Below are 22,944 nucleotides of genomic sequence, written 5' to 3'. Positions count from 1 at the left end.
AAAGTCTGAGTTAAATCAAATGTCCTTTAAAATGGTCAAAATCTTAAAAAGTTTTTCAAAAGATTTGTTTTACAAGGAAGTGTAATTAAAACACTCAGTGGACTTGCCCACATCATACTGACTCTTCTTCCATGATGCCACTCTGTGCCTATTGAGAGTGCTTTTGGGAAACGATCAGTTTAGATGTGGAATGTCCCACGCAAATTTAATCTCTTCACTGCTGTAGCTCTGTCCTTGTATTGAAAAACCTCTGTACTTAACCCACAAGTGAGATGGTGTAATATGACAACCAAGCGCTTGACTTTTTTTTATCAGGTTAGAGACTCAAAAGCCTAAAAGGGCCTAAATGAGAACACGAAGTGACATGCAAATATAGACGAGGTCTTATACGCTGTGTCTCCTGTTATGGATCATAGCCACTATGTGTGAAAGGTCTAAACTCTTCATCATCACCTCCATAAACTCTTCATCACTGCGAGCACCTGCTACAAACTCCTCCAGTGACAGCTCCCCTGTTGACACGAGATGATGTTCAACAATTAGTCTTTATGGAAGAAGCTTAGGCTTTAGCCTGTTTATGTTCTTATAGGCTTAATTGTCATTAATAAACATGATTTAACTCACCGTCTCCATTGATGTCAATTCTATTGAACACTCGATTTGTAAACTCCTCAGCGCTCAATTCTTGAGCCTCATTTCCATTGATGGCACGGATGGCCTTTAGGACAAAACAAAGGAATGAGATGTTTGTGATGGGTATAATACACACCATCTGTGTTCCCTGCCATTGTCATTCAGTTTTGAAAATGGTATCTGTCTTACCTTTATGATATTTAGCAGCTCATGTCTATCAATGCAGCCGTTGCCATCCACATCGTAAAGTCTGAAATACCACCTTAGTTTGTGCTCCATTTTGCCTCTCATTACTAGACTGAGAGCCGCTACATACTCTATGAAGTCAATATAACCGTCCTGCAAACAAGCAAGCATTCAATTACAAAAAAATATGGACATAAGCTTCCATTTAAATGGTGTTCATACAATGTTACACACAGTAGATATATGAAAATGTGGTTATACCATAGCTGTGTGGTTTTCATGGTATTTAGGGCCATATCTCAGTGGTTCTCAACGTTTTCATAGTCGCACCCCCCTGTAAACCCATTTAAAGAACTGGCGCCACACCCCTACCCCCACTCCCCATGCAGGATAGATAAGATAATGTGTATATAAACTATATATAAAGAAGCAAAAAATACCTTTATATGAAAGATTGTTCTCAAGAGATCAGATTATAAATGTTACAACCCTTCTGATAAAAACAAAAGAAACCATCACAGAAATGTATGGTTTCCATTAAAATACCATTGTGAAATATTAGCTTTTTGCATTATACCCATTACAAAATTGAAGTGTTTTGGGGATTATTCCAAAAGTATGCATCTGAAGGGTGCGTGTTTTATTGGTTTTAACACGAGCGAGAGTTTATTAGCAGTTTATAATACAAACGCGGTGTCATTTGCCTGTCGAAAATAGCGCTTTACATCTTTAATACCTGAATACATTTTTAAAACTGTTTAATAACAGCTTTAGACAGCCATCCAAGTTCAGAAATAGATGAAAATGTGCAATCGCGTTGCTCCGTGCATTCGCGATCGAGTTCCAAAGGTTGGGGTTTGGGGAACCATCGCGCCCCACCTGCAGTTCCTCTGCGCCCCCCGGTTGAGAACCACTGTATAGGTTAAAATTAAATTCTTTGGTTCATAGAGAAAATGATTCAATGATAATGAATAAGACAAAGCTGCAGAGCCAAAAGTGGTTAGCAATAATACCAATGGCCTGATTTGCTGTGGAAAACTACACTACCCATAATTCCGAAGAGGGATCCACCAGAGAACTCACTGTTACCATGTGAGTTCAGTGAGAACAAGAATGGCATAAAATGACCTCAGCACCATTTTTTTATTGGAAACATCCAAAATAGTTGATATATAGGTCTAGTCATGTTATATAATCTACAGACTGAGATTAAAGGCACAGTTCACCCAAAAACAAATTCTGTCATTATTCATCCTCATGCCATTTAAAATCTGTATATGACTTTCTTCGGTAGAACAAAAGATATTTTGAGAAGTCTTTGTTTTTGGTGGAAATATGCCTTTAAATTGATTAGATGATTAATTGATGGAATGTCTAAAGTCATACTGTATATTTTATATGGTTAGAAATAAACCTGTCCTCCTCAGAAAAAAGTATATTCTGTAACAAATCTTAAAATAGGGTGTTTTAATCGTTGTTTAAATAATGACTATTAAAACTGTATTCCAGCATTCCAGAACTAATTGGAATTAAATCCCTTTCATAATATATATCCTACATTATCTATTTGTTGTTGATGTTGTCAGTTCCACCATAGGAAGACTATGAGCCTCTGCACATGTTTAGTTGATTTATGGGGGATCAAGATTAGGATGATGAGGGTGCCCTCTGGAGGATTACATCCAAGAGAGAGAGAGACCCACAGCCGCTTGTCACAGATATAATCCTCAGGTCAATACACCCTCCTGAAAATGTCACCTGTTTCACTCGGACCCACCTGTCTGATCAGGCTCAGAGACAAGGTCAAGGACTATTGTTGATTTGGGAGTCTATGGATGTCTATTTATGTTACAAGTATATGTGACCCAGTCTGTGAAAACCAGGCTCAAACGAGCCTCAAATGAGCATCAAAGGTAGTTTTCAGTCATTAATTTGACTATGATTACAATCTTTGACATGGCCAACTCAGTCAATTTTAAAGATATCAGTAATAGATTTTCACAGAATTTTCTTTACATTATGTAGAATATTTTATGTAGAAAACAGTAAAAAATATGTATAAAAACGACTGGATTTTCACTAGCATCGTCACACGTTTGAAATCATACTGCTACATGCTGGAATAATTGTATCAACATGCTATTTTCATGCGAAAAAGTCCTCAAATGTTACGGCACGTACAAAATATCAGATCTATTTCCACAAGATGATCTCACAAACAGTCTGTACATGTTAGTGTCATCCATAAGCTCATTATTGTTGTATTAATATGAGTCATTGTACAGTTAACAGATATGCAAAACTGTGCACTTAAATAAACACCTAGGTTTCACGAATTATATTGAAAAGTGAAATAACAAGCGCGTTATCAATTGAGAAGCCAAAAATTCACCTTCTAAATGCTGGAAGTATGGTTTACTTTTGGACCAAACCAAACTTTTTTATCCTCAAACTGACAGTTCTTAGTCTGTGAAGTCTACATTATGGGTATCATCTTTATTAGTCTGATATGATGCAACCGAATGCAATGAAAATCTGCGTTTTACATCAAAAATGCACCTACACAGCCTGTTAAAAGTTGGTTTGAAAACACTGTAGTACACCCAAGCTTATTTTTAGACATTCATCACTCACCTTGTTCATGTCGAATGTGCGAAACATCTGCTCAATATACGCATTAGCCTCCGGGTCCAGACCTCTGATTCCAAAGAACTGCTTAAACTCATGCAGCGTGAGCTGACCAGATGGACACTCAGTCATGAACTTCTTATACCAAAGATGCATTTCAACGGCCTGCAGGTCGTCCACGGTGCTGCCGTTAGAATTCCCCATCGCTAAACTCAAGAATCTGGACTGATTGTTTTGGAGAGCTGGATATTTAGTCTAAATCAAGAGATTCGGTGCTCTGGATCTAGAAGCCCAACTGGTGTGCTGTGCAAGCAAACGTTTAGCTTCTCACAGGCACACAACACTTAGACCTCGGGAAGAGGTGAGCACCCCTCGGAGGCTTTTGTACCGGCCCGGGATCAGACACGGCCCATAAACTCCACCTTATTGATATTAACTGAGACTAATCCATCTGAAAGCTCAGCTTAAGGTGGCTGGGATGTCCATAGTTGCACGTGAGATTGGGGACATGCTGACAAACCCTCCTGTGATGACTTGCAAACTCTTAAAAAGGAGGAAAATAACATGTTTCTAAATTTATTCTTGAAATTGACATTTCTTCATTTAGTCCCGTATCCACATACATTTATGAATTTGGGAGATGTTTCTATCCAAAGCAACCTATAGTTTATTCAAGCTAGTATACATTTATTAGTGTGTGTGTTTACCCTATGTAAACTAGGTAATGTGTTGCATAGTGAAGACATGCAAATTTTGTGTTTTGCAAATGTTTATTTGAAAATGTATCCGCTATTGTAATATGGTGCTATGGTGACATAGTTTCAACTGATATACAATACAATAATACCTGTCCATTATTTTGGCATTAAAGGATTAAACACAATACGTGAGGATATAAAAAAATGAATATAAAAAATAAAAATGTTTCAATTTCAAAGTTTTCACAAACTGGTACATGTTTTACATCGATACCCTTTGATTGTCAAATATGACATACCACAGATATAATACACTGGTCAGTAGACACTTCTAATAGTTTTATCACAGTTAATAACAGGAATTAAATGCATCTATATGGAGGTTGTATGGAATGCAACAGGAAAAGTCACAAGAAAGTATAAAAAGTCAGAATTAAAGTTAGACTAAAACTTTTTTTTTGAATGCAGTCCGTGTTTGCGCTACAAATCGTCACTGTTGGACTGAAACCTTGCATCTTCATTTTCATGATTTTTTTTATAAATCATTATCGGTCACCCTTCATGTTCGGCTGTGGGTTTTGCAAATATTTAACCAATAAAAAGGTATTAAAAAGAGCTTGTCAACTTTAACAACACAGCATTTAATTCTTGAAGAAATGCAATGTGTTTTTTTTCCATTTCTTCTTAAGTGTCAGTTTTGTTTTGTTTTTGATATTATGACGAACAAAATTCAAAGCTGCCTCAGATGAAGTACTGACTTAAAAGATCTACTCATAATTGAATAATAAAACCATTTAATACAGTTAATAAGCTCATGTTATAGCTGCACTCATTAAATATTCTGCCAAATCCATAAGCAAACCAAACGTTCCAAAAAGTTTCTGTTGTTTCATAGTATTTTGCTAGTTGCACTGAGATATAGTTGAATAGTATCCATTGTGATCACTTCAAAGACATCTATTTAACTATTTTGAATTAAAGCCATTAAAGGTCCAGTCAGTGAAATCTAGCGGCAAGGTTGCGAATTGCAACCGACCTCTCACTCCACCCCTCCCGTTCGAAACACTACGGCGGCTGAGAGAACATGGCGAATTATATCCAAGGGGACCTGCATATAATAGAAGTGTATGTACAGTAGATAGAAATAGCTCATTCTAAGGTAATAACAACATAACGCTTCATTGTGTAAGCTCTTTATACACCTCTGAAGACATAGTTATGTATATTATATCTCATTTCTGTCAATAGATCCTCCAAAAAGGCTTTCCTCCTGAAAGATAATTTTTTTCACATTGACCAGACCTGGCAGCTAAACTGAATTGGGGGGATGTGAAATTGTTAAACAAGTGTTTCCTTGGACAAAAGCCTGATTGTGAGGTAAAACTAAATACAATTTGCAAGTTATCATAACAGTTACGACATCTGAACAATGCTGTGTTGAACCTGAAAAACAGGTGTGGTTGGAATTGCAATTCAACGGTTTTGACTCAAAACAGAACCTTTAACCATCAGGGCTTGATTTGAGCCCTTTGAAATGACCAAAAACTCAAGACTGTAATGAATCAGAATCACTGGATTCACAGATTCTGTACTACAGTGTTCTGCAGTTTTGTAAGAAATGTCATGGACTGATCGTATGAATGTAGGATATTGGTCTTTTTTTGTAGACTCCTTTTAAGGTCTAAGGTAAGTTTATTTTAAAACAGATTGTTTGCCAGGAACATCTTCTTTGAATCCATAGCATCTTAATATTCTTCTTCACTCCAACTCAGTGTCACTGCTGGAGACTATCTTCTTTATAGCTTCCCTTCTGCGTCTTCTGGTCCACCAATCCAAGCTTCTATGAATGGATTCAAATACTGCCACTGTGTATCTGGCAAACATTGATGTCCACTTGAACACTCCCACAAAACAGTTCACAGAGTGGGATGCAAAACTTACAAACACTGTAATATAGTGTACCAGCATAAGGAGACTGCGTCCTAACTGCCTTCCATGATTAACTATTGCGTTTACTCTTAAATCATGTCCTCTACTCCTGTTTCGGACCATTGTTGAATTCACAACAGAAAATAATAGTGACAATCGGTTCCTATTATTTTCTACAAGCAGACATGTCTACTTTATTTTGGTTTGCACGATTGTACGTTTAGAACTTTTTTCACAGTTCCCTTGTGTACAGTTCTGCGGGACTCAGTGCCACTTGTAGTTTGAAGACACTCCCTTGCGCAGACCAATCACAGCGCTGTGTTTCTGCTTCCGGGATGTTTGGTGATGTGGCTCTGCGAAATCCTGGGGACGAAATTGAACAAATAATAACGCAGCTGTTCCCTGCGCCGATTGCACAGGTTAGTTTTATATTTAATAACATAACCAAGTCGCCTCTAAATGTATTCGGCCGTTGACATGCCCAGCATATATAAGTATTTAAAAAAATATCCCAACAGTTGTTTATCAGTAATGCGCGAGCCCACATACAAGCAAGCGTATTATAGTCACGGACTGGGCTTTGATGATGTCGTTTTATAACCACCACCACCACCATAAGAGATTAAAGCATACCTTTTTATGTCTCAAACATTTTATGACTCGTACATTATGTCTTGATATTCTGATATGAATCGATTAGAAAACGGAGACGAAGAGTCGCTGAATAATCTTAGGTGTTGTGTAGACAAAATGAAAGCCACGCAGCCGCAGTCTTAAATTCGATATGTTTCGTTATTGTTCGGTTCTTTTCGTGTTTCTCCGCTTTGTGGCCCTGTCACGGGAGGTTTTTCCATTATTAGTTTAAAACGCACACAATAAAATCCTGCTGTATTGTTTTGCAGACGTTCAGAACTACTTAACTTAGTTTATGCTCACTAAATAGGCAATATTTTTAATTCCATTACACAGCCATTAAAAACTTGCATAGCTGGTTTATGCACTATGCATTTTGATTTATGAGTAAGATGTGCCAGTGTTTAATTTTACCACGAAGTAACCTACTATCCTTTATGCTGTAACTTATAGGGAATTAGATTTTGTTAGGGTTATGTTGCAGCAGGATAATGTAGGTATTGCTGTAAAATCCAGCTTGTTTCTAGCTTCTGTTTCTAGTTTCTGACCAACCAGCTACCTTGTTCCAAAAACAGGTATTACTAGCTGAAAGGTGGTTTGTAACTGGTTCATGGTGGTTTGTAATCTTTAAATGACTTATTAATGTAGCTTTAATGTGTGAATACCGATATGCAGTTATAAACTAATAATGCAGAATGTCCTTATAAAAACTGCCGCGATGCAATGACATACTAATAGTATCTGTTCATAATGGTAATTATTTTTATGTACTTTGAGATATTTTAAGGCTGGTCAGGGTTTGCAAATGTCTGTAACATAGTAATGAGGGGCCCCATTGCAGGCTATTACGATGGGCCCCATGGGTTGCACGGTTATGAAGCACATACAAACACACAGCGCTTGTGTGTAGAAGGGAAGCCATATAAGCTAATTTGTGATATAATCTACTTAATTTAGACCAACTAAAATCAATATTTTATTAATTAAGTAGGCCTAATTAAGACATGTATTCAGGAAATTGATTAAAAACAGAACGACCTTACTCAAAGGCCGCAATAACATGGTGGGTTCGTTTGTTACACACTTCAATCCAGATCCTGACGTTCTTGGTTTTCTTCCTATTTATTAAATCCAGATAATTGGTTTTAATGATAAACAAAACCATATGATGGTGGATTAGAACCCAGAACCTCAGAAAGTTCTACCACTAGACCATTAAAGCAAGCAAAATGTGTACGCAAATGTATGTATTTATTCACTGCTGTGAAGAATCGCGGCACTTATTATATCATATTATTAATATTTATTTTAATATAGTCACTTCAACACATGGGGCCCACGGGCCCCAGTGCGGCTGCACTGTCTTTAGTTATGTCACTTAGTAGTGATTATTATGTAATAATATAATAGTTTCATATTTTATATTTTGGGTTTAAGTATGAATTGTGCCCTAAATTCAAAAATGTATCCGAGTATGATTTGTCTTTGCATGTGTCCTGTATCTGTCACAATATTTTGAGTAATGCATACAGTAAAGAACTCAAGACACAACATTCAATATATTATTGTATATTTTGGGATTTAGGCCAGCCATGTTTAGCCGGCTGACCCAGGGGGTGAGCTCTGTCCTCCAGGAGCTCTCTGGTGAGGAAGGATCCGAAGGCAACTCTCAAGTAAGTATACATGTTCTGATCAAACTTTCATCATGATCATCATATTTTGAGTGTTTTAGCAAAAATCATGAAGTCAACACCAATTCACTAATTTATAAGAATATAAAAAGGCAACAGTGTTTACAGGAGCTGAAATGTAAGTTAAAGGCAATGCATTTCCACGATTAAGAATTAGGCTTTTCCTAAACAAGCATAAACAGACAAAGAGAGTCCAAGTCCGCTTTTATATTATGAATTTTGTTATTGGTACAGGATGGTTTGGTCCCTCAACCCCAGCCTGATACAGAAGCCTCCCTGGAGGGCCCTGGACCTCCAGAAGAGGTCTTGGAGAGGCTGGCCCAGACAGAACAGCTGGTGATTCAGCTAAAAGAGTTGAACCGAGAGAAAGACATCCTGCTTGCCAACACTGAGAGACAGCTCAAGGTGAGGACCTACAGGTTTAAAAGATTCTAGGTGAAACTCACTAAACCAGACTGTGAACATTAACAGGTCTGAAGCTTGGTTCGGGATTTCATAAACAAGCTGTTTTTGTCTTCAAACAGGAGGAGAAAGAACAGGCAGAGGTGAAGTTTACAAAGCTCAAACTGCAGGCCAAAGCAAAGATGACTGCGCTAAACAAACAGATCTCTCAGCTGAAAGGACAAGAAGCGTTGAATAGCAGTCAGGTAAAAAATGATTCACATATTTGGTATGAAGTGGATACCAATGTCGGAATTGTTATTGCACATTCATTTAACTTTTCAAGTACTTTGCAAGTACAAATTGATTTAATCCCATATTTCTTTAAAGAATGATTGAGGTTTAAAGCAAGTTTAGATCCATGAACAGCATCTGTGGCATGCTGGCCATTCTTAAAGTTATTTTGACTTGTTCCTTAAACCAAAAAGCAAAAGCTGGATGTAGTCAAGTCATGCACCTGCAAAAGAAGTCTATGAGACGAGATGTGATTAGATTAATTATTTCCCACTAAAGAATTTGTTAAAAATCAGATTCATCGACACTACATAACTTTTGGTTATATGTTTCTGTGCATATGGATAGGAAATATTGAATATACTTTATATAGACAAGGTTGGTAAGCAATTGTATTATTACAGTCTTATTTACACATTTAATGTTTAAAACTTCTGACCATATTTTCTCTAAAAAAATGTGATTTCTATGTTTCAGCGTAATTGCATCAGCTTTGTGTTCCGTTGACATATCCGCATGTAATGGGCCAAATTCATTTAAGATTTTCTCCTCTCTGGCTTTATAATGATGGACGGCTCAAACTGTTTTTCAGAATTCAGAGAGCTCCTTCACAATGCCTCCAGCAGTGGAGGAGGAGCTCCAGCAGCTCAGAGAGAAGCTCACTCAGGCAGAGTCATCCAACAGGACCCTTCAGCATCAGCTCTGGGAGGCTGAGCAGCGCGTAAGAGAGGAAGGACAAGCCGAGCAGGTGCGCATCACTCATCTTTACCTCTCTCGTCTTAGTCTTTCGCTCTTAGACACAAATTAAATGTCCATTATTCAACCCTGTTATGTTGTCCAGGTGCGGGTCCTGCAAACTGTGGTGAAGGAAAAGGATGTGCGATTCCAAGAACAAATCCTCAAACATGAGCAGGAGATCCTCAGTCTCACACAGACCTCAAATGACAGTGATTTACAGCAGGTAACTTGTGTCTGGGTTGGGGGAGCGACAGATTTTTTAGGTTTAAAGGGGGCTAGATCAAAAAGGTTTGAGAACCACTGAGTTATAAGGTGCTAGTATTTCATTTGTGAACTTAAAATGATAAAAAAAAAAGAATGTAGTGTTATATAGAAAGCATATACAGAAAGACAAATCACTGACTTATATTTTATTGACTAGTGAAAAATGTTGGCCAAGTATATGATAATGTTAATAATAGTGTGTGTGTGTGTGTGCGTACTTGTCTGTGTACATACGTGTGTGTGTGTGTGTGTGTGTGTTGTGTGTGTGTATGTGCGCATCCGTGTGTGTGTGTGTGTCTCTGTCTATGTGTGTTAGTACGTGTGCATATTGTGTGTGTGGAGTGTTTTGTATGTGGGTATGTCTGTCTTCTGTGTTTTCAACCTTTTCTTGTTTCTGCAGGTACAACTTTAATTATTTTGCTTATAGTCAATATGTCTCATGTACAACTGCTTTGTAACAATGAAAATTGTAAAAGCGCTATATAAATAAAGTTGAGTTGAGTTGAATAAGAAATTATGCAATTCCCATTTATTTCTTAATTGAGTAACCAAACATTTACCCTCAGTTTTCCTTTTGTTTGTTTTACAACAGCCTGAGGTTTTGGAGCCAAATTTGCTTTCTATTAGCATGCATAAAATGATAGCTCATCATGTTACCATGGCAATTTTGATCTAAGCTGTCTAGTTTCAGGGCAAATGCTTTTCATGAGCAGCATCCTACAACTCTTGACTCCTGTCATGTTGTTGGACTCATTCTGTTTGAACAGTTTAGAGAATTTTAGTGAGCTTTAATTATATTTCAAATATTTGTTAACTTGTAGGAAATCAAAACCCTTTGCATCTAAGAGGCCATTCACATTCCCGTCTTTTTTGCGTGCTTAATTTCGTTATTTTAAATGTAGACGCTCAACAAAGAGTTTGCTTTAAGCCTGTCTTTTATTTCACAGGCCTTTCGTGCATCCCAGCAGCGTGTGGAGGAACTAGAAGAATCTCTACGTTCTCGTTCAGAGGTCCTAGAAATGTTGCAGCAGGAGCTTAACAGCGCAGACCAACAGAAACAGGTTAGCATTAACATATAGTTTACATTGCAGGCCTGACACTAACATTTCCAGCTTGATTTATTTTTGAAAAAACTAGATTTGATAAAGTTAAACTCATTTGGTAATACATATTTGATGCTCACCATCCAAATGATTTATGCATTTGGCAGAAGCGACTTACATTGCATTATCCTATACATTTTTGTTTCTAAGTATGTGCAATCCCTTGGGATCGAACCCACAACCTTGGCATTGTTAGCGCCATGCTCTAACCACTGAGCTACAGGAACGCTATTTGTGAAAACATTAAAGTGTCTTATTGTAACTTGGATTAAACCCTAATGGAAAGAATTCATTGTTAGTTTATCGTGTTGTACCAGGTTTATAGGTTTATGTACCAAGTTCATAACTTTCATAAATGTTTTGTTTTGGCAGATTCTAACTGTTCAGTTCAGGCAGATGGAGATGGAGTTGTCAGAAGCCCAGAGACTGAGAGAAGAGGAGAGGCAACAGTGGTCGATGCGAGCTGAAGAACTGCAGGCCCTTAGAGCAAGACTAGAGGCGTTGTATAGTGAAAAAGAACAGACCATCAACGCTCTCAACTCTGAATTACTAAAAAAGACCACAGATTTAGACGAAATGAGCGCAAAACTTAAAAATGAAGCTTATGAAAAAGAAGAACGACAGGAGAGGTTAGGAGAGAAAGAATCTAGTTTCGAGACAGAGCTGGCTAACATGCGAACAAGTTTTGAAGCCAAACTGGAGAAATCGGTGAATGAGAGAGAGCAGGCCATTAATGCCCTCAACTCTGAATTACTGAACAAGACCACAGAGCTGGATGAAACGAGAGCGAAGCTTGCTGCTGAGGAAAGAGAGAAGAATAAAGAACTGGGGAGATTAAGAGAGCGAGAGACAGAACTGACCAACATGCAAGCAAATCTAGAAGCCAGGCTGGAGACATCAGAGAGGGAGAGAGAGGAGATCATCAATGATCTCAATGTTGAATTATTGAAAAAGACAACAGAGCTGGATGAGATGAGGGAAAAGCTTGCAGCTGAGGAAAGAGAAAAGATGGAGGTATTAAAAGATGTGAGACAGAGCTTTGAGACAGAACTGGCTAATATGCGAGCAAATCTAGAAGCCAGATTGGAAAGCTCAGAGAATGAGAGAGAGCAGATCGTCAATGATCTCAACTCGGAATTACTGGGAAAGAACACAACGCTGGATGAAATGAGAGCAAAGCTTGCAGCAGAGGAAAGAGAGAAGAATGAAGGACTGGAGAGATTAAGAGAGAGAGAGACAGAACTGGCCAACATGCAAGCAAATCTGGATGCTAGGCTTCAGGCAACAGAAAGTGAGAGAGAGCAAACAATCGAGATCAATGATCTCAACTCCGAATTGCTGAAAAAGACAGCAGAGCTGGATGAAATGAGAGGAAAACTTGCAGCTGAAGAAAAAGAAAAGAATGAAGAACTGGAGAGATTTAGAGAGAGAGAGATTGGCTTTCAGACAGAGATGGCCAACATGCAAGCAAATCTAGAAGACAGACTTGAGACATCAGAGAGTGAGAAAGAGCAGACCACCAATACTCTCAACTCTGAATTACTGAGAAAAACCGCAGAGCTGGATGAAACGAGAGCGAAACTTGCAGCTGAGGAAAGAGAGAAGAATGAAGGACTGGAGACATTAAGAGAGAGAGAGACAGAACTGGCCAACATGCAAGCAAATCTGGACGCCAGGCTTCAGGCAACAGAAAGTGAGAGAGAGCAAACCATCAATGATCTCAACTCCGAATTGCTGAAAAAGACAGCAGAGCTGGATGAAATGAGGGCAAAATCTGCAGTTGAAGAGAAAGAAAAGAATGAAGCACTGGAGAGATTTAGAGAGAGAGAGACTGGCTTTCAGACAGAGATGGCCAACATGCAAGCAAATCTTGAAGACAGACTTGAGACATCAGAGAGTGAGAAAGAGCAGACCATTAATACTCTCAACTCCGAATTACTGAGAAAAACCGCAGAGCTGGATGAAACGAGAGCGAAACTTGCAGCTGAGGAAAGAGAGAAGAATGAAGGACTGGAGACATTAAGAGAGAGAGAGACAGAACTGATCAACATGCAAGCACGTCTAGAGGCCAGGCTTGAGACGTCACAGAGTGAGAGAGAGCAGATCATCAACGATCTCAATGCTCAATTACTGAAAAAGACCACAGAGTTGGATGACCTAAGGGACAAACTTGCAGCTGAGGAGAGAGAAAAGCAAGAGAAACAAACAAGCTTTGAAACAGAGCTGGCCAATTTGCAAGCATGTCTGGAAGCTGCAGAGAAACAGAAAGAGGAGATGACCAAGAAACTGGAGATAGAGGTCACAAGTCACATGGAAGAAGTTCGCTATCTTCAGGAAAACCTTGATGAAGTGGCGAGAGAAAGGGAGGGGAGATCTAACAGCGAACAAACTCATCTATCACAGGTGCAAAATGAGCTTGAGTCCTTGAGAACGAGATTGGACACAAGCATGGAGGAACAGAAAGCAGGACAGCAGGTCAAAGACACACTAGAGGAACTCTGGAGAGGACTTCAATCTTTAACTATAGTTAGGGAGACTGAAGAAGAAGTGCCCATCCCTAATGATCCAGCGCAGTTTTTGGAGGTATTACCCTCCTTGAAAGCCCAGCTGTGTGACCTCACAGCCGAACAGCAGGAGAGTCAAGCTCGCATGTCTGACATCACGCTCAATCTACAGTCTTTGCAAGGTAAACATCCTAGAACAAAGTTCAAAGCACTTTCTGTGGCCGTTAAAAGTACAGCCAGAGCCACACCATAGAGTGAATTGTTTGTACTGTGATTAAAAAATAATTTGTTTTAATGCACCTGATGCTCTAGGTCAACTAGATAAAAGCACAGCGGAGAGAGAGGAAGCAGTTGCTAGGATACAGGAACTGGAACAACAACTTCACACTCTTCAGGTGGGTGGATTGCAAAAATGTGTTTTAAAGTTCCACACAGGACACTGATATTTGCTATGTCAATAAACCTTTGGATGAATTTTCCAGAGTTGTTCTTTTGAATCGGTTCAATCAAATAGCTAAGAGCTTGATTATTGCAATTAATGCCAAAGAATATTTGGAAATACTGAGATTTCCTACTGACACACTAAAGCAGGGGTGTCCAATGTCGGTCCTGGAGGGCCACTGTCCTGCAGAGTTTAGCTCCAGCTTGGCTCAACACACCTGTTTGGAAGTTTCTAGTCTGCTTTGTGAGACCTTGATTAGCTGTTCAGGTGTGTTTGATTAGGGTTGAAGCTAAACTTTGCAGGACACTGGCCCTCCAGGACTGACTTTGGACACCCCTGCACTAAAGCAAAAGATATGAATATATTTGAGAAACATATATGTAGCACAGACAGTGTCAGTTGCAACAGACACAAGGTGACATTAACATTAACACAAGGTGACAGACTATTAGGCCATTTTTTTGGGTGAACTATCCAGCTAGTGTACTATTATCAAGCATTAAATAGTCTTAGCATATTGTTAGATGTAACTGAGGCTCGTGTTTCTAGGTTGCTGGTGAGTCATCAGGTGACCGTGTGACTGTGTCTGTGATGGATTTAGACAGGGCACACCAGGGTGAGTTTAATGTTTGCCTTTGTTCAGCTCATTGTACTTTGAACTGGTCTGCTTTTTTTTACTGTCATTCTTGATTCTTGTTTTTCTTTGATGTGTAGTCCATGCCCTTTAATAATGTAGTTACTCAAAAGTGTTGCAGTGATGTTATGTTTGGATTACTTGACAGGCAGGTTTACTTTACCGGCCTCAATCCAAAGGGCTATGTCACAACACAAAAAATAACCAGAAAGTGAGGGGAAAATAGTATTAAAGCAATTTATAGTAACACGCATGCTCGCATGCATTTTTGTTTTTTACATTTTTTAAGTAATTACATTTTCTTCTCCCTTAGATGGCAGTGGAGATGGACATAGTTCAAGAAATGCATTACAGACAGATCAGATACTATTTCTGGAGCAGCAGCTTGCAGACAGAGAAAGAGAGCTTTCTGCTCTCAGAGAAGAACTCACTAAAGACCAATCTCTGAATATCCCAGAATTTGGAAGTGTGGACAGTGCATCCACAGGAGACATTACTGGATTGCATGATATCTCTGCAACTCTGTCCGAAGTTTCCGAGTCAACACTTGTGGCAGTAGACACCTCTGTACTCTCTGAGAGTATCCCTGATCTTATAGCTCCTCAGCCTGAGTCTCCTGGAGAATCAAAGGGCACTTCCTCAGATGAAATGGTTACAAGCAGTGATTCTGAAGTAGCTCATAGTAGTTGGACTCTTTTGGAAGCAGTAAACCAAGATGGGACTCAAGAGTGGCCACCCCTTGTTCAGGACTTGTCCTCATTACGGATATCCACACAATCCTGGGATGAGGCCTGTAACGAGCATGTGACATCAACTAGCTGCATAGTGGATATTGAGTCACAGTCTGTTGTTATCAATGAAACTGTTCAGGTGTGTATTAGCCAGCAAGAGGGAAGTTTGCAAAATACTAATTTAAGCACAAGTCAAGCTTTTGCACAGCTTTTAGCAGAAGAAATTCAGAAAAGATACAGTGAACTTCTGGGCGAGCTTCAGCAGTTGAGAGATTCAGCGTTGCAATCGCAGGAGAAAGTTCAGCAACTAGAAGAGCAATTACAGTCATTTAAAGTTCCCAAAGATGAGGCTGAGTCAAAGGCAAACATATATGAAACAGAGCTGTTGGAAGCTAGAGCTTTGATTCAGCAAGAACAAGTCCAAACACAGAATGTTACTGAGCAGTTTCAGAACTTGCAAGATGATGTTCTCTCTAAAGATAAGCAGATGCAAGAGTTGAGGGCAGATTTAGATGAAGCTCATAGAAGACTTGCTGAACAAGAAGGCCAATCTAGAATGCTGACTGCTCAACTAGAGGACAGAGAGTTTAACTCCAGTGAACTAGAGAAGAATCTCTTGGGCATGGAGGACAGGTTACTTCAGATCTCTCAGGAGACTGACATGACCAAAGCTGCTCTGCTTGACAGGACTGGCGAAGTGGAGGCCCTTCAAAAGTGTCTTTCACAAAAAGACCAGGAGATGATGGAGCTCAATGACAGCATGACTGCCAAACTCCTCCAGGCTGGAGAAGAAAAGTTCACAATATCCAGTGAAGTCAAAAAACTTAAAGAGCAAATTTATGAACTAGAAACAGCCAGAGATGACCAACAGAAAACCACAGAGGATCAAACTGCAGAGAATGAAAAGCTCGTTGCATTACAGAAGGAAAATGAGGACTTGGTTTCTCAAATAGCTGCTATAAAGAAAGATGGAGAACAAGTCAAGAGAAAGCTGCAGGCAGCTCTGGTACAGCGCAAGGATTTGATGAAAAAGGTTGCAGAGTTTGAAAAGGAAGCTAAGAGCAGGGAAGAAAAGGAAAGAGATGACAATGAAGCAATGACTCATCAGTTCAAAGATGAAATCAAAGAAAATGATCTGGAAATACAGAGGTTTGAAGCTTTGTTTCAAGAAACCAGAGATATCTTAAATTTGAAAGAGGAGACCCTGATAAGTCTACAAGAAAAAATTAACAACCAAGAACAAACATTGACTGAGTCTCATGCAGAAATACAACGTCTGACAGAGCAGTATGTAAAAATGAATGAACAACAAATGTTGCATGCAGAAGAGGACACAAATAGACTTCTTTTACAAATATCTTCCATGGAATCAGACATTGAAAGATTGCACAAAAAGCTTCAAGAAGCTACAGATGCTCATGAAAATGCTGTAGTGAAAGTTCAAGAGAAAGACCACCAACATTTTGAACAGATCAAAGAACAAAAAGAAGGCTACAGTGATCTTCTTAAGCGCTTCCAAGATGAAGAGGCTGAGAAAGCTGAGTTGTTGAGTCGTATTATAGAGCTAGAGAGTCTGCTAGAATCAAAGAATGCTGCAGATAATGTGGCATATGTTAATATGGAGGAAAATGTTGGATCAACATCACATAATTTAGAGAAACCAGAGACAAATGATTGGGCTCAGGAGGACTGGGTGGATTTTGCATCTGCTGAAACAGAGACCCAACAACAGCACAAACCTGCTGAGCAGTCTCAGCAACCATCGTTGAAAGATAATGAGGGTATTGTAAATGCTCTTCAAGATGAGATAAAAGTTGAGCAGCCTGCTCTTGCAGAATTAGAGTTGCATTTGCAAGAGAGCCAGTCACTCGCAGATAGCAAGGTCGAAGAGCTATGCGAAGAACTCAAAGCCTTGAGAGAAAAGGAGAGGCAGTTTGATGGTCTCACTGAAGTGATAGAGGCTCTTAGGGAGAAGTGTCATAGAGCAGAAGTTCATGCAGAAACCCTGAAAGCAGAGGTCGATCAGGCTTGGGAGGCAGCTAAAAGAAGCATCTCAGATGCTGAGTCTCCCATCAAAGCTCTTCAGTCAGAAGTTGAGGAATTTAAACATTTTCTTAAAAACAAAAATGATGAGATTGTCGATTTAAGCCAGCAGCTAAGTGAACAAAATTCCCTTTTGCTTAATATGCAAGAAACTGTGGCGGAAAAAGATCAGCAGATTGCTTCCTTACAGGAAGTGCTTAAAACTGAGCAAGACAGAGTTCAAAAACTGGAAGAAGAGATGCCTCAGCGAGAGGTAGAAGAGAAGGGTAACAGTGCCAAACTCCAGCAGCTTCAGCGTAAACTGCAGGCCGCTCTTGTGTCACGTAAGGAGGCTCTCAAAAAGAACCAGGCACTGAAGGAGGAGCAGGCCGCTGCTGAGAAGGTCAGATTAGAGTTACAGCAGAAGCTTGAGTTTGTGGAGGTGGAGCTGAACAAGTCAAAGGAAGAGAGGGAGAAGTTAATCGAGGAGGTTGATCGAACTTTGTTGGAGAACCAGAGTCTCAATGCTTCCTGTGAGAGCCTTAAGCTTGCGATGGAGGGCATTCTGAATGAGAAGGATGCATGCAAACGTCATGCAGAGAGCGCCAAAGAGGAAGCCCAAGAAGTGTGCAGGCAACTGAAAGAGAAGATACAAAGCATGAAAGAGGAGTATGAAACCCTCCTTAAGTCATACGAGAACGTAAGTGACGAGGCTGAACGAGTGAGGCGAGTGCTTGAAGCTGCGCGACAGGAGAGGCAAGAGTTGGCGGCCAAGGCGCGAGCTCATGAGGCAGCCAGACAGGAGGCAGACAGGTTAGCAGTGGAAGCAATGAAGGAAGTGGACGTTGTAAAAGAAAAGATGAGGAAATTTGCCAAGGTCAAACATCAGAAGATTATGGATCTAGAGGAGGAAAATGAAAAACTTAGAGACCAGAAAGATAAGAAAGGGACCAGAGATGCTGAACGCGATTTAAAGACAGAGCTTGAGAAACTCAAAGAGGAGCTTGAGAACTTGAAAGTGAATTATAATATTGCTATAGATGAGAAAAACTCTTTTGAACAGCAAGCTGAGGAGTTAAGACAACGTTTGAGTGAGAAAATGGACAGAAATGCCAGTGAGACTCTGGGTACGATCGAGACTATTCAGGAAGTTAAAGTTGTTGCACATCAGAGAGGTCCTGATTTGATTGAAAAACAAGAGTACCTGGGCAGCAGCAGTTCTGCAGAGACTAATCTACAGATGCAGCCAGAAGAATCCAATGTTGATAATGAACACAAAGTCATGGAAGGACAAACAAAGAGTGACATGACTGCTGAAACAGAGAGACTAAGAGAACTCGAGACTTCTCTCAAAACAGCAGAGAGTAGGGTCAGTGAACTTGAAGCTACTCTTCAGGATCAGATGGAATTGAGAAACAAGCAAGAATCCATGCTCAATGAAGAACTGGCAGCTCTCAAGAAGCAACTTCAGGAGTCTTTAGAAAGAGATGATATCCAGAAGGAAGAAAATTCTAAGAAAGAGACCCAACTACAGGAACTTCGCACCAGTCTAGAGGCTGAAAGGGATGATCTGGAGGAGCGTTTGATGATCCAACTGGCTCAGCTCAACGGCAGCATCGCAGGCTACCAGCAAGAGGCAGCTGACAGTCGCGAACGCCTTGCAGACATGCAGCGGGAACTGGAGAACCTCAAGAGAGAGCAAGCTGAGCTGGAGGCTGAAGTGGCTAGCGAGAGGGACCGGGCTGCCAGGATGGAAGAGGACATGAGGCAGGCCCAACGTGAGAGAGCAGAGGCAGAGTCTGAAGCAGGAAGACAAAGAGAGCTGGAGCAGAAGTTAAAATCGGCACAGAGGTTTAAAGAAGGTAGTCAAAACAGAACACGTCAACTTGAAGAACTGCTAAGGGAGAAGCAGTTAGAAGTCCGTCAGCTTCAGAAAGACTACATCATGTACCAAGAAAGAATAAGTGAACTTGCTAAAGAAGTAAAATCATTGCTGTTGGGTAGAGATGAGGTGCGTGCAGAACTTGAGGCAGCACGCTTGGAAATTTCTAAGATTATGCAAGAAAGAGCAAGTATTGAATCTGAGCTTTCAGTCTGTAAAGGGAAGCTGGACGTGGCACTGGAAGAGACAAAACAGGCCCTGGCAGACAAAGTAGCTGCTGAAAAAATGGTACAAAGTCGAGAGGTCGAGTTGAAAGCGGATGCGGAGCGTACCCTTGATGAAGTCCGGTATCGTCTTGGAGCGGAGCTTAAACAGATGGAATTGAGACTTGAGAAAGCCTACAGGGAACGGGAGAGGCAGGAAAAGGCAACTCTTGAAGCAAGGAGTATTGCAGAGGCTGCAGACAAGCATTCACAGGAAAGGCAGACATGTCTGGATGAAGCATTGGCTCGGCTGGCTGCCTTTTCGCGCTCTATGTCCTCCTTGCAGGACGATCGCGATCGAGTGCTGGATGAGGCCAAGCAATGGGAAAACCGTTTTCATAGTGAACTACGGGAAAAGGAGGCTGATGTTCGGGAGGCTGAGAATCGAGCCAAAGAACTTACTGAGCAATTGCAGGTGGAGACCACACAGAAAGAGGAGCTGCAGAGTTTACTCGAAAGGTTTGTTGAGTTACTTCGGTTTGTTATGTTTTTAATGACTTTTATATTTTGATATGTAATAAACTAGGGATGGGCATTTTTCAATAATTTCATATTCGAATATTTGAGCTCATAAAAAATGAATATTTGTTTATTTAAATTAAGTTAATAATGACGTAATTTGTTACGTTTTTATTTAGTCACAATTTCACATCAAGCTTATAAGTATCATTAAATATTCATAACGCATTAATATTATATCCGGTATATGGGTTTTTTAGTGTTGAAGAAAAAGAAAAATACATAAAACCTGCATTTAAACCTGCGCGGAAGGGTATAATACAAAAAGAAAACATACAAAACAAAACGCAATGTATACTGACAGTCTGTGATATATGGTATATCGTGTTTATTTTGGTTTACATGTTCTTGATAAGAAAAATAAGCATACTGTATACGTAGGCCTATTTTACCCTGGTTGAACATTCCTCAGCTGGTTAACAAGCCAACAGTGGAGAAAACACGCTGCTCTTCTAACTCCCGGTAACAAAACCCAGATCTGACAAGAATATCTGGCTTTATTGTTTATAATGTTGATAATTAATAAAGTAAACGGTCTTGATACCTCCATGCTGAATGTTAAGATCTTAAAAAATATCCCGCAACAAAGACGGAGCCATTGTTGTGCTTGTTTCCCTGTTTATTACGTGACCGTCATCCGAGGAAGATATTTCCTGCTCATCAGCATGCATATAAATATTGTTTTCTTTGTCGTTCATGGTCAGTGTCTGTCTTGTTTATTTTTGTATTGCATTTGCATCAAATAAGGTAGGCCTGTTTATTTCAACTAAGGTAACCAAGGAATCACAGCGCGTTTTAAAACAAACAAAAAAAGCATCCGTGCGAATTTATTTACAGATGTTGCTTGAAGGCGACGACCCTTTTTGAACTTCTTAGAAGGAAAATTCAGGCTTTTAGGTATGGAAAAAGGTGCCAGTCTTATGCTAACGCCAAATTCATTAACATTAGTTGCAGTGAAATGTACATTTTCATGTTTCAAGCTGTTGAAATTAGCATTACTTAATATATTTTTAACAAGCAAATATGAATTTACAAATTCAAACACATACAATTTATTTTTTTATTTTTTCTTTATATTATAAAATCATTACAGATGAAGTGAAGAAGCGTTAAATTAGACGTGACAACTCTAAGATCTTCTATAGCGGTAACTTAACCCTGTGGTGACGCAGTTTTAATTCTTATGAAAAATACAAATATTCGAATAGCATTTTTAATTTTCAAATAGTTATTGCGGATCGAATATTGGAACATTCGTGCATATCCCTATAATAAACCATATGTTTGTATGTCTACAGGATGCAGAAAGCTGAGGAGAACCTACAGCTACACTTGAGTGAGATGGAAAAGAAAAAAAGTGAAAACCTTGCAGCTCTTGAAAAAGAGAAGAATGATCTTCAGCAGAAACTCACACAAGTAGAGGCCAACCTAGCCCAAACTTGCTCTGAGCTGACTTCTTTAGAGGCTGAAGCCGAGGGACTACGCAAGCGTGCAAAGGCTCTAGAAGAAGCCATGGACAGACTTCAGAGCGAGGTTGAAGAGGCACGTACGGCAATCAAAGAACGAGAGACAGAGGAAAGGAGACTCTGCTTGAGGCTAGAGCAGCTGGAGACAGACTTGAGCTCTTCCAAGAACCTGACCAATTCTCTTCAGGCATCGTTGGATGAAAAAGAGAAGAGGGAGATGGAGCTCCTTGGTGAGAAGGAGCAAGCTGTTACACAGGTACCCACTATACAGAACACCAATATTTTTAGAAACAAATGCATGGACATCATCATATACATTTGTATGTATTCTTCTTTTCTTTAAGGCTGTTGAAGAGGCTAGGAAGGATGCAGATGGGAGGGCCGAACTGGCAGAAAAAGAGCTGGAGACGAGGAAAGAGGAGTTGCGTGGTTTAGAGGAGAGGCTCCGTAAAGCTGAGGAGGATGCCTTCCAGAGCAAAGCTCAGTTGGAGTCCTTCACCAAGGCTATGGGCTCCTTGCAGGATGACAGGGACAGAGTGCTTAGTCAATACAAGCAACTAGAAGAACGACACCTCCAGGTAGGTACAATTCAGTTGGAAGTATTTGACATTATAATCCCTCATTAATTGTCTCATGCACAAAAAGCTAAAGGTTTGATTACTTTTTTTTAGGTTATGATGGAGAAGGATAACCTTATCCAGGAGGCCGCAGGTGAGAACAATGGGCTGAAGGAAGAGATTCGAGCCCTGTTGTCACAGCGAGATGATCTCAATGCTGAGAACGCCAAACTTTCTGCCCAGCTTCATGGCTACAGAAATGACCTGAACCAGGTTCTTGCCATGAAGGACTCCCAACACAAGCAGATTCTTGCTGCTCAGGTAGAACGCATTAGTGTTTTGGAGAGACAAATAGAAGAGCTTGAGATTCATATTCGAGCTCTGGAAAAAGATGGCGTACAGGGAAGGGTACTACCAGTGGAGCGGGAGATCTTGAGCCAGGCCAGTGAAGGAAGCGCCAAACATGATGCGCCGGGGGCCGAGGTCGAGAAGCTCAGGGAGCAGTTTCAAGCTGCTAGGAATCGCATCACTTCCTTGGAAGAAACCTTGGAATTGGAGAGGGAGGCCCAGGCAGCACGCAACAAAGAACTGAAGGAGCTGAAATGGGAGAGTGGTATTCTGCGCACCGAGTCTGAAACGGCAGAGGAGCGGGTGGCGGAGCTGGCACGAGACCTGTTGATGATGGAGCAGCAGCTACTGTAGGAGAGGGAAGCGGCAGCTCAGCTTCAATCTCAGAACCAGTCCTT

General features: G+C 40.1%; 2 protein-coding genes and 1 long non-coding RNA gene across 3 annotated transcripts; 1 reads left to right on the top strand and 2 right to left on the bottom strand.

The window, feature by feature from the left end:
* Window positions 1-35: 35 nt before the first annotated feature.
* Window positions 36-3,790, bottom strand: guca1a (guanylate cyclase activator 1A). Its single transcript, XM_057324194.1, has 4 exons — window positions 3,454-3,790; window positions 823-972; window positions 625-718; window positions 36-512 (listed from the first exon to the last, which is right to left on the bottom strand). The coding sequence occupies exons 1-4, from the start codon at window positions 3,649-3,651 to the stop codon at window positions 385-387; spliced, it is 570 nt and encodes a 189-aa protein (XP_057180177.1). The 5' UTR covers window positions 3,652-3,790; the 3' UTR covers window positions 36-384.
* A 408-nt stretch (window positions 3,791-4,198) lies between these two features.
* On the bottom strand, window positions 4,199-6,901 carry LOC130547653 (uncharacterized). The gene is made up of 2 exons (XR_008961916.1): window positions 6,708-6,901; window positions 4,199-6,437 (listed from the first exon to the last, which is right to left on the bottom strand). It is a non-coding gene; the product is annotated as an uncharacterized LOC130547653 (long non-coding RNA).
* Window positions 6,395-22,900, top strand: golgb1 (golgin B1). The gene is made up of 14 exons (XM_057323750.1): window positions 6,395-6,493; window positions 8,293-8,380; window positions 8,633-8,803; window positions 8,923-9,045; window positions 9,666-9,821; window positions 9,915-10,034; window positions 11,023-11,136; window positions 11,551-13,864; window positions 13,995-14,077; window positions 14,674-14,740; window positions 15,072-20,115; window positions 21,474-21,897; window positions 21,986-22,219; window positions 22,313-22,900. The coding sequence occupies exons 2-14, from the start codon at window positions 8,300-8,302 to the stop codon at window positions 22,898-22,900; spliced, it is 9,519 nt and encodes a 3,172-aa protein (XP_057179733.1). The 5' UTR covers window positions 6,395-6,493; window positions 8,293-8,299.
* The last annotated feature ends 44 nt before the right edge of the window (window positions 22,901-22,944 follow it).

Source organism: Triplophysa rosa, linkage group LG24, assembly GCF_024868665.1.
Source record: "Triplophysa rosa linkage group LG24, Trosa_1v2, whole genome shotgun sequence".
NCBI lineage: Eukaryota > Metazoa > Chordata > Actinopteri > Cypriniformes > Nemacheilidae > Triplophysa > Triplophysa rosa.
The sequence above is the reverse complement of the archived record's forward strand: the minus strand, read 5'-3'. Positions and strand labels throughout refer to the sequence as shown.

Coding starts and splice junctions, on each gene's coding strand:
- guca1a (XM_057324194.1), bottom strand. CDS start 3,651: ATGGGGAATTCTAACGGCAGCACCGTGGACGACCTGCAGGCCGTTGAA. Junction 973..3,453: donor GCACATTCGACATGAACAAG/GTGAGTGATGAA, acceptor GCTTGTTTGCAG/GACGGTTATATTGACTTCAT. Junction 513..624: donor AATTGACATCAATGGAGACG/GTGAGTTAAATC, acceptor TCGTGTCAACAG/GGGAGCTGTCACTGGAGGAG.
- golgb1 (XM_057323750.1), top strand. CDS start 8,300: ATGTTTAGCCGGCTGACCCAGGGGGTGAGCTCTGTCCTCCAGGAGCTC. Junction 8,804..8,922: donor ACACTGAGAGACAGCTCAAG/GTGAGGACCTAC, acceptor GTCTTCAAACAG/GAGGAGAAAGAACAGGCAGA. Junction 9,822..9,914: donor AGGAAGGACAAGCCGAGCAG/GTGCGCATCACT, acceptor TATGTTGTCCAG/GTGCGGGTCCTGCAAACTGT.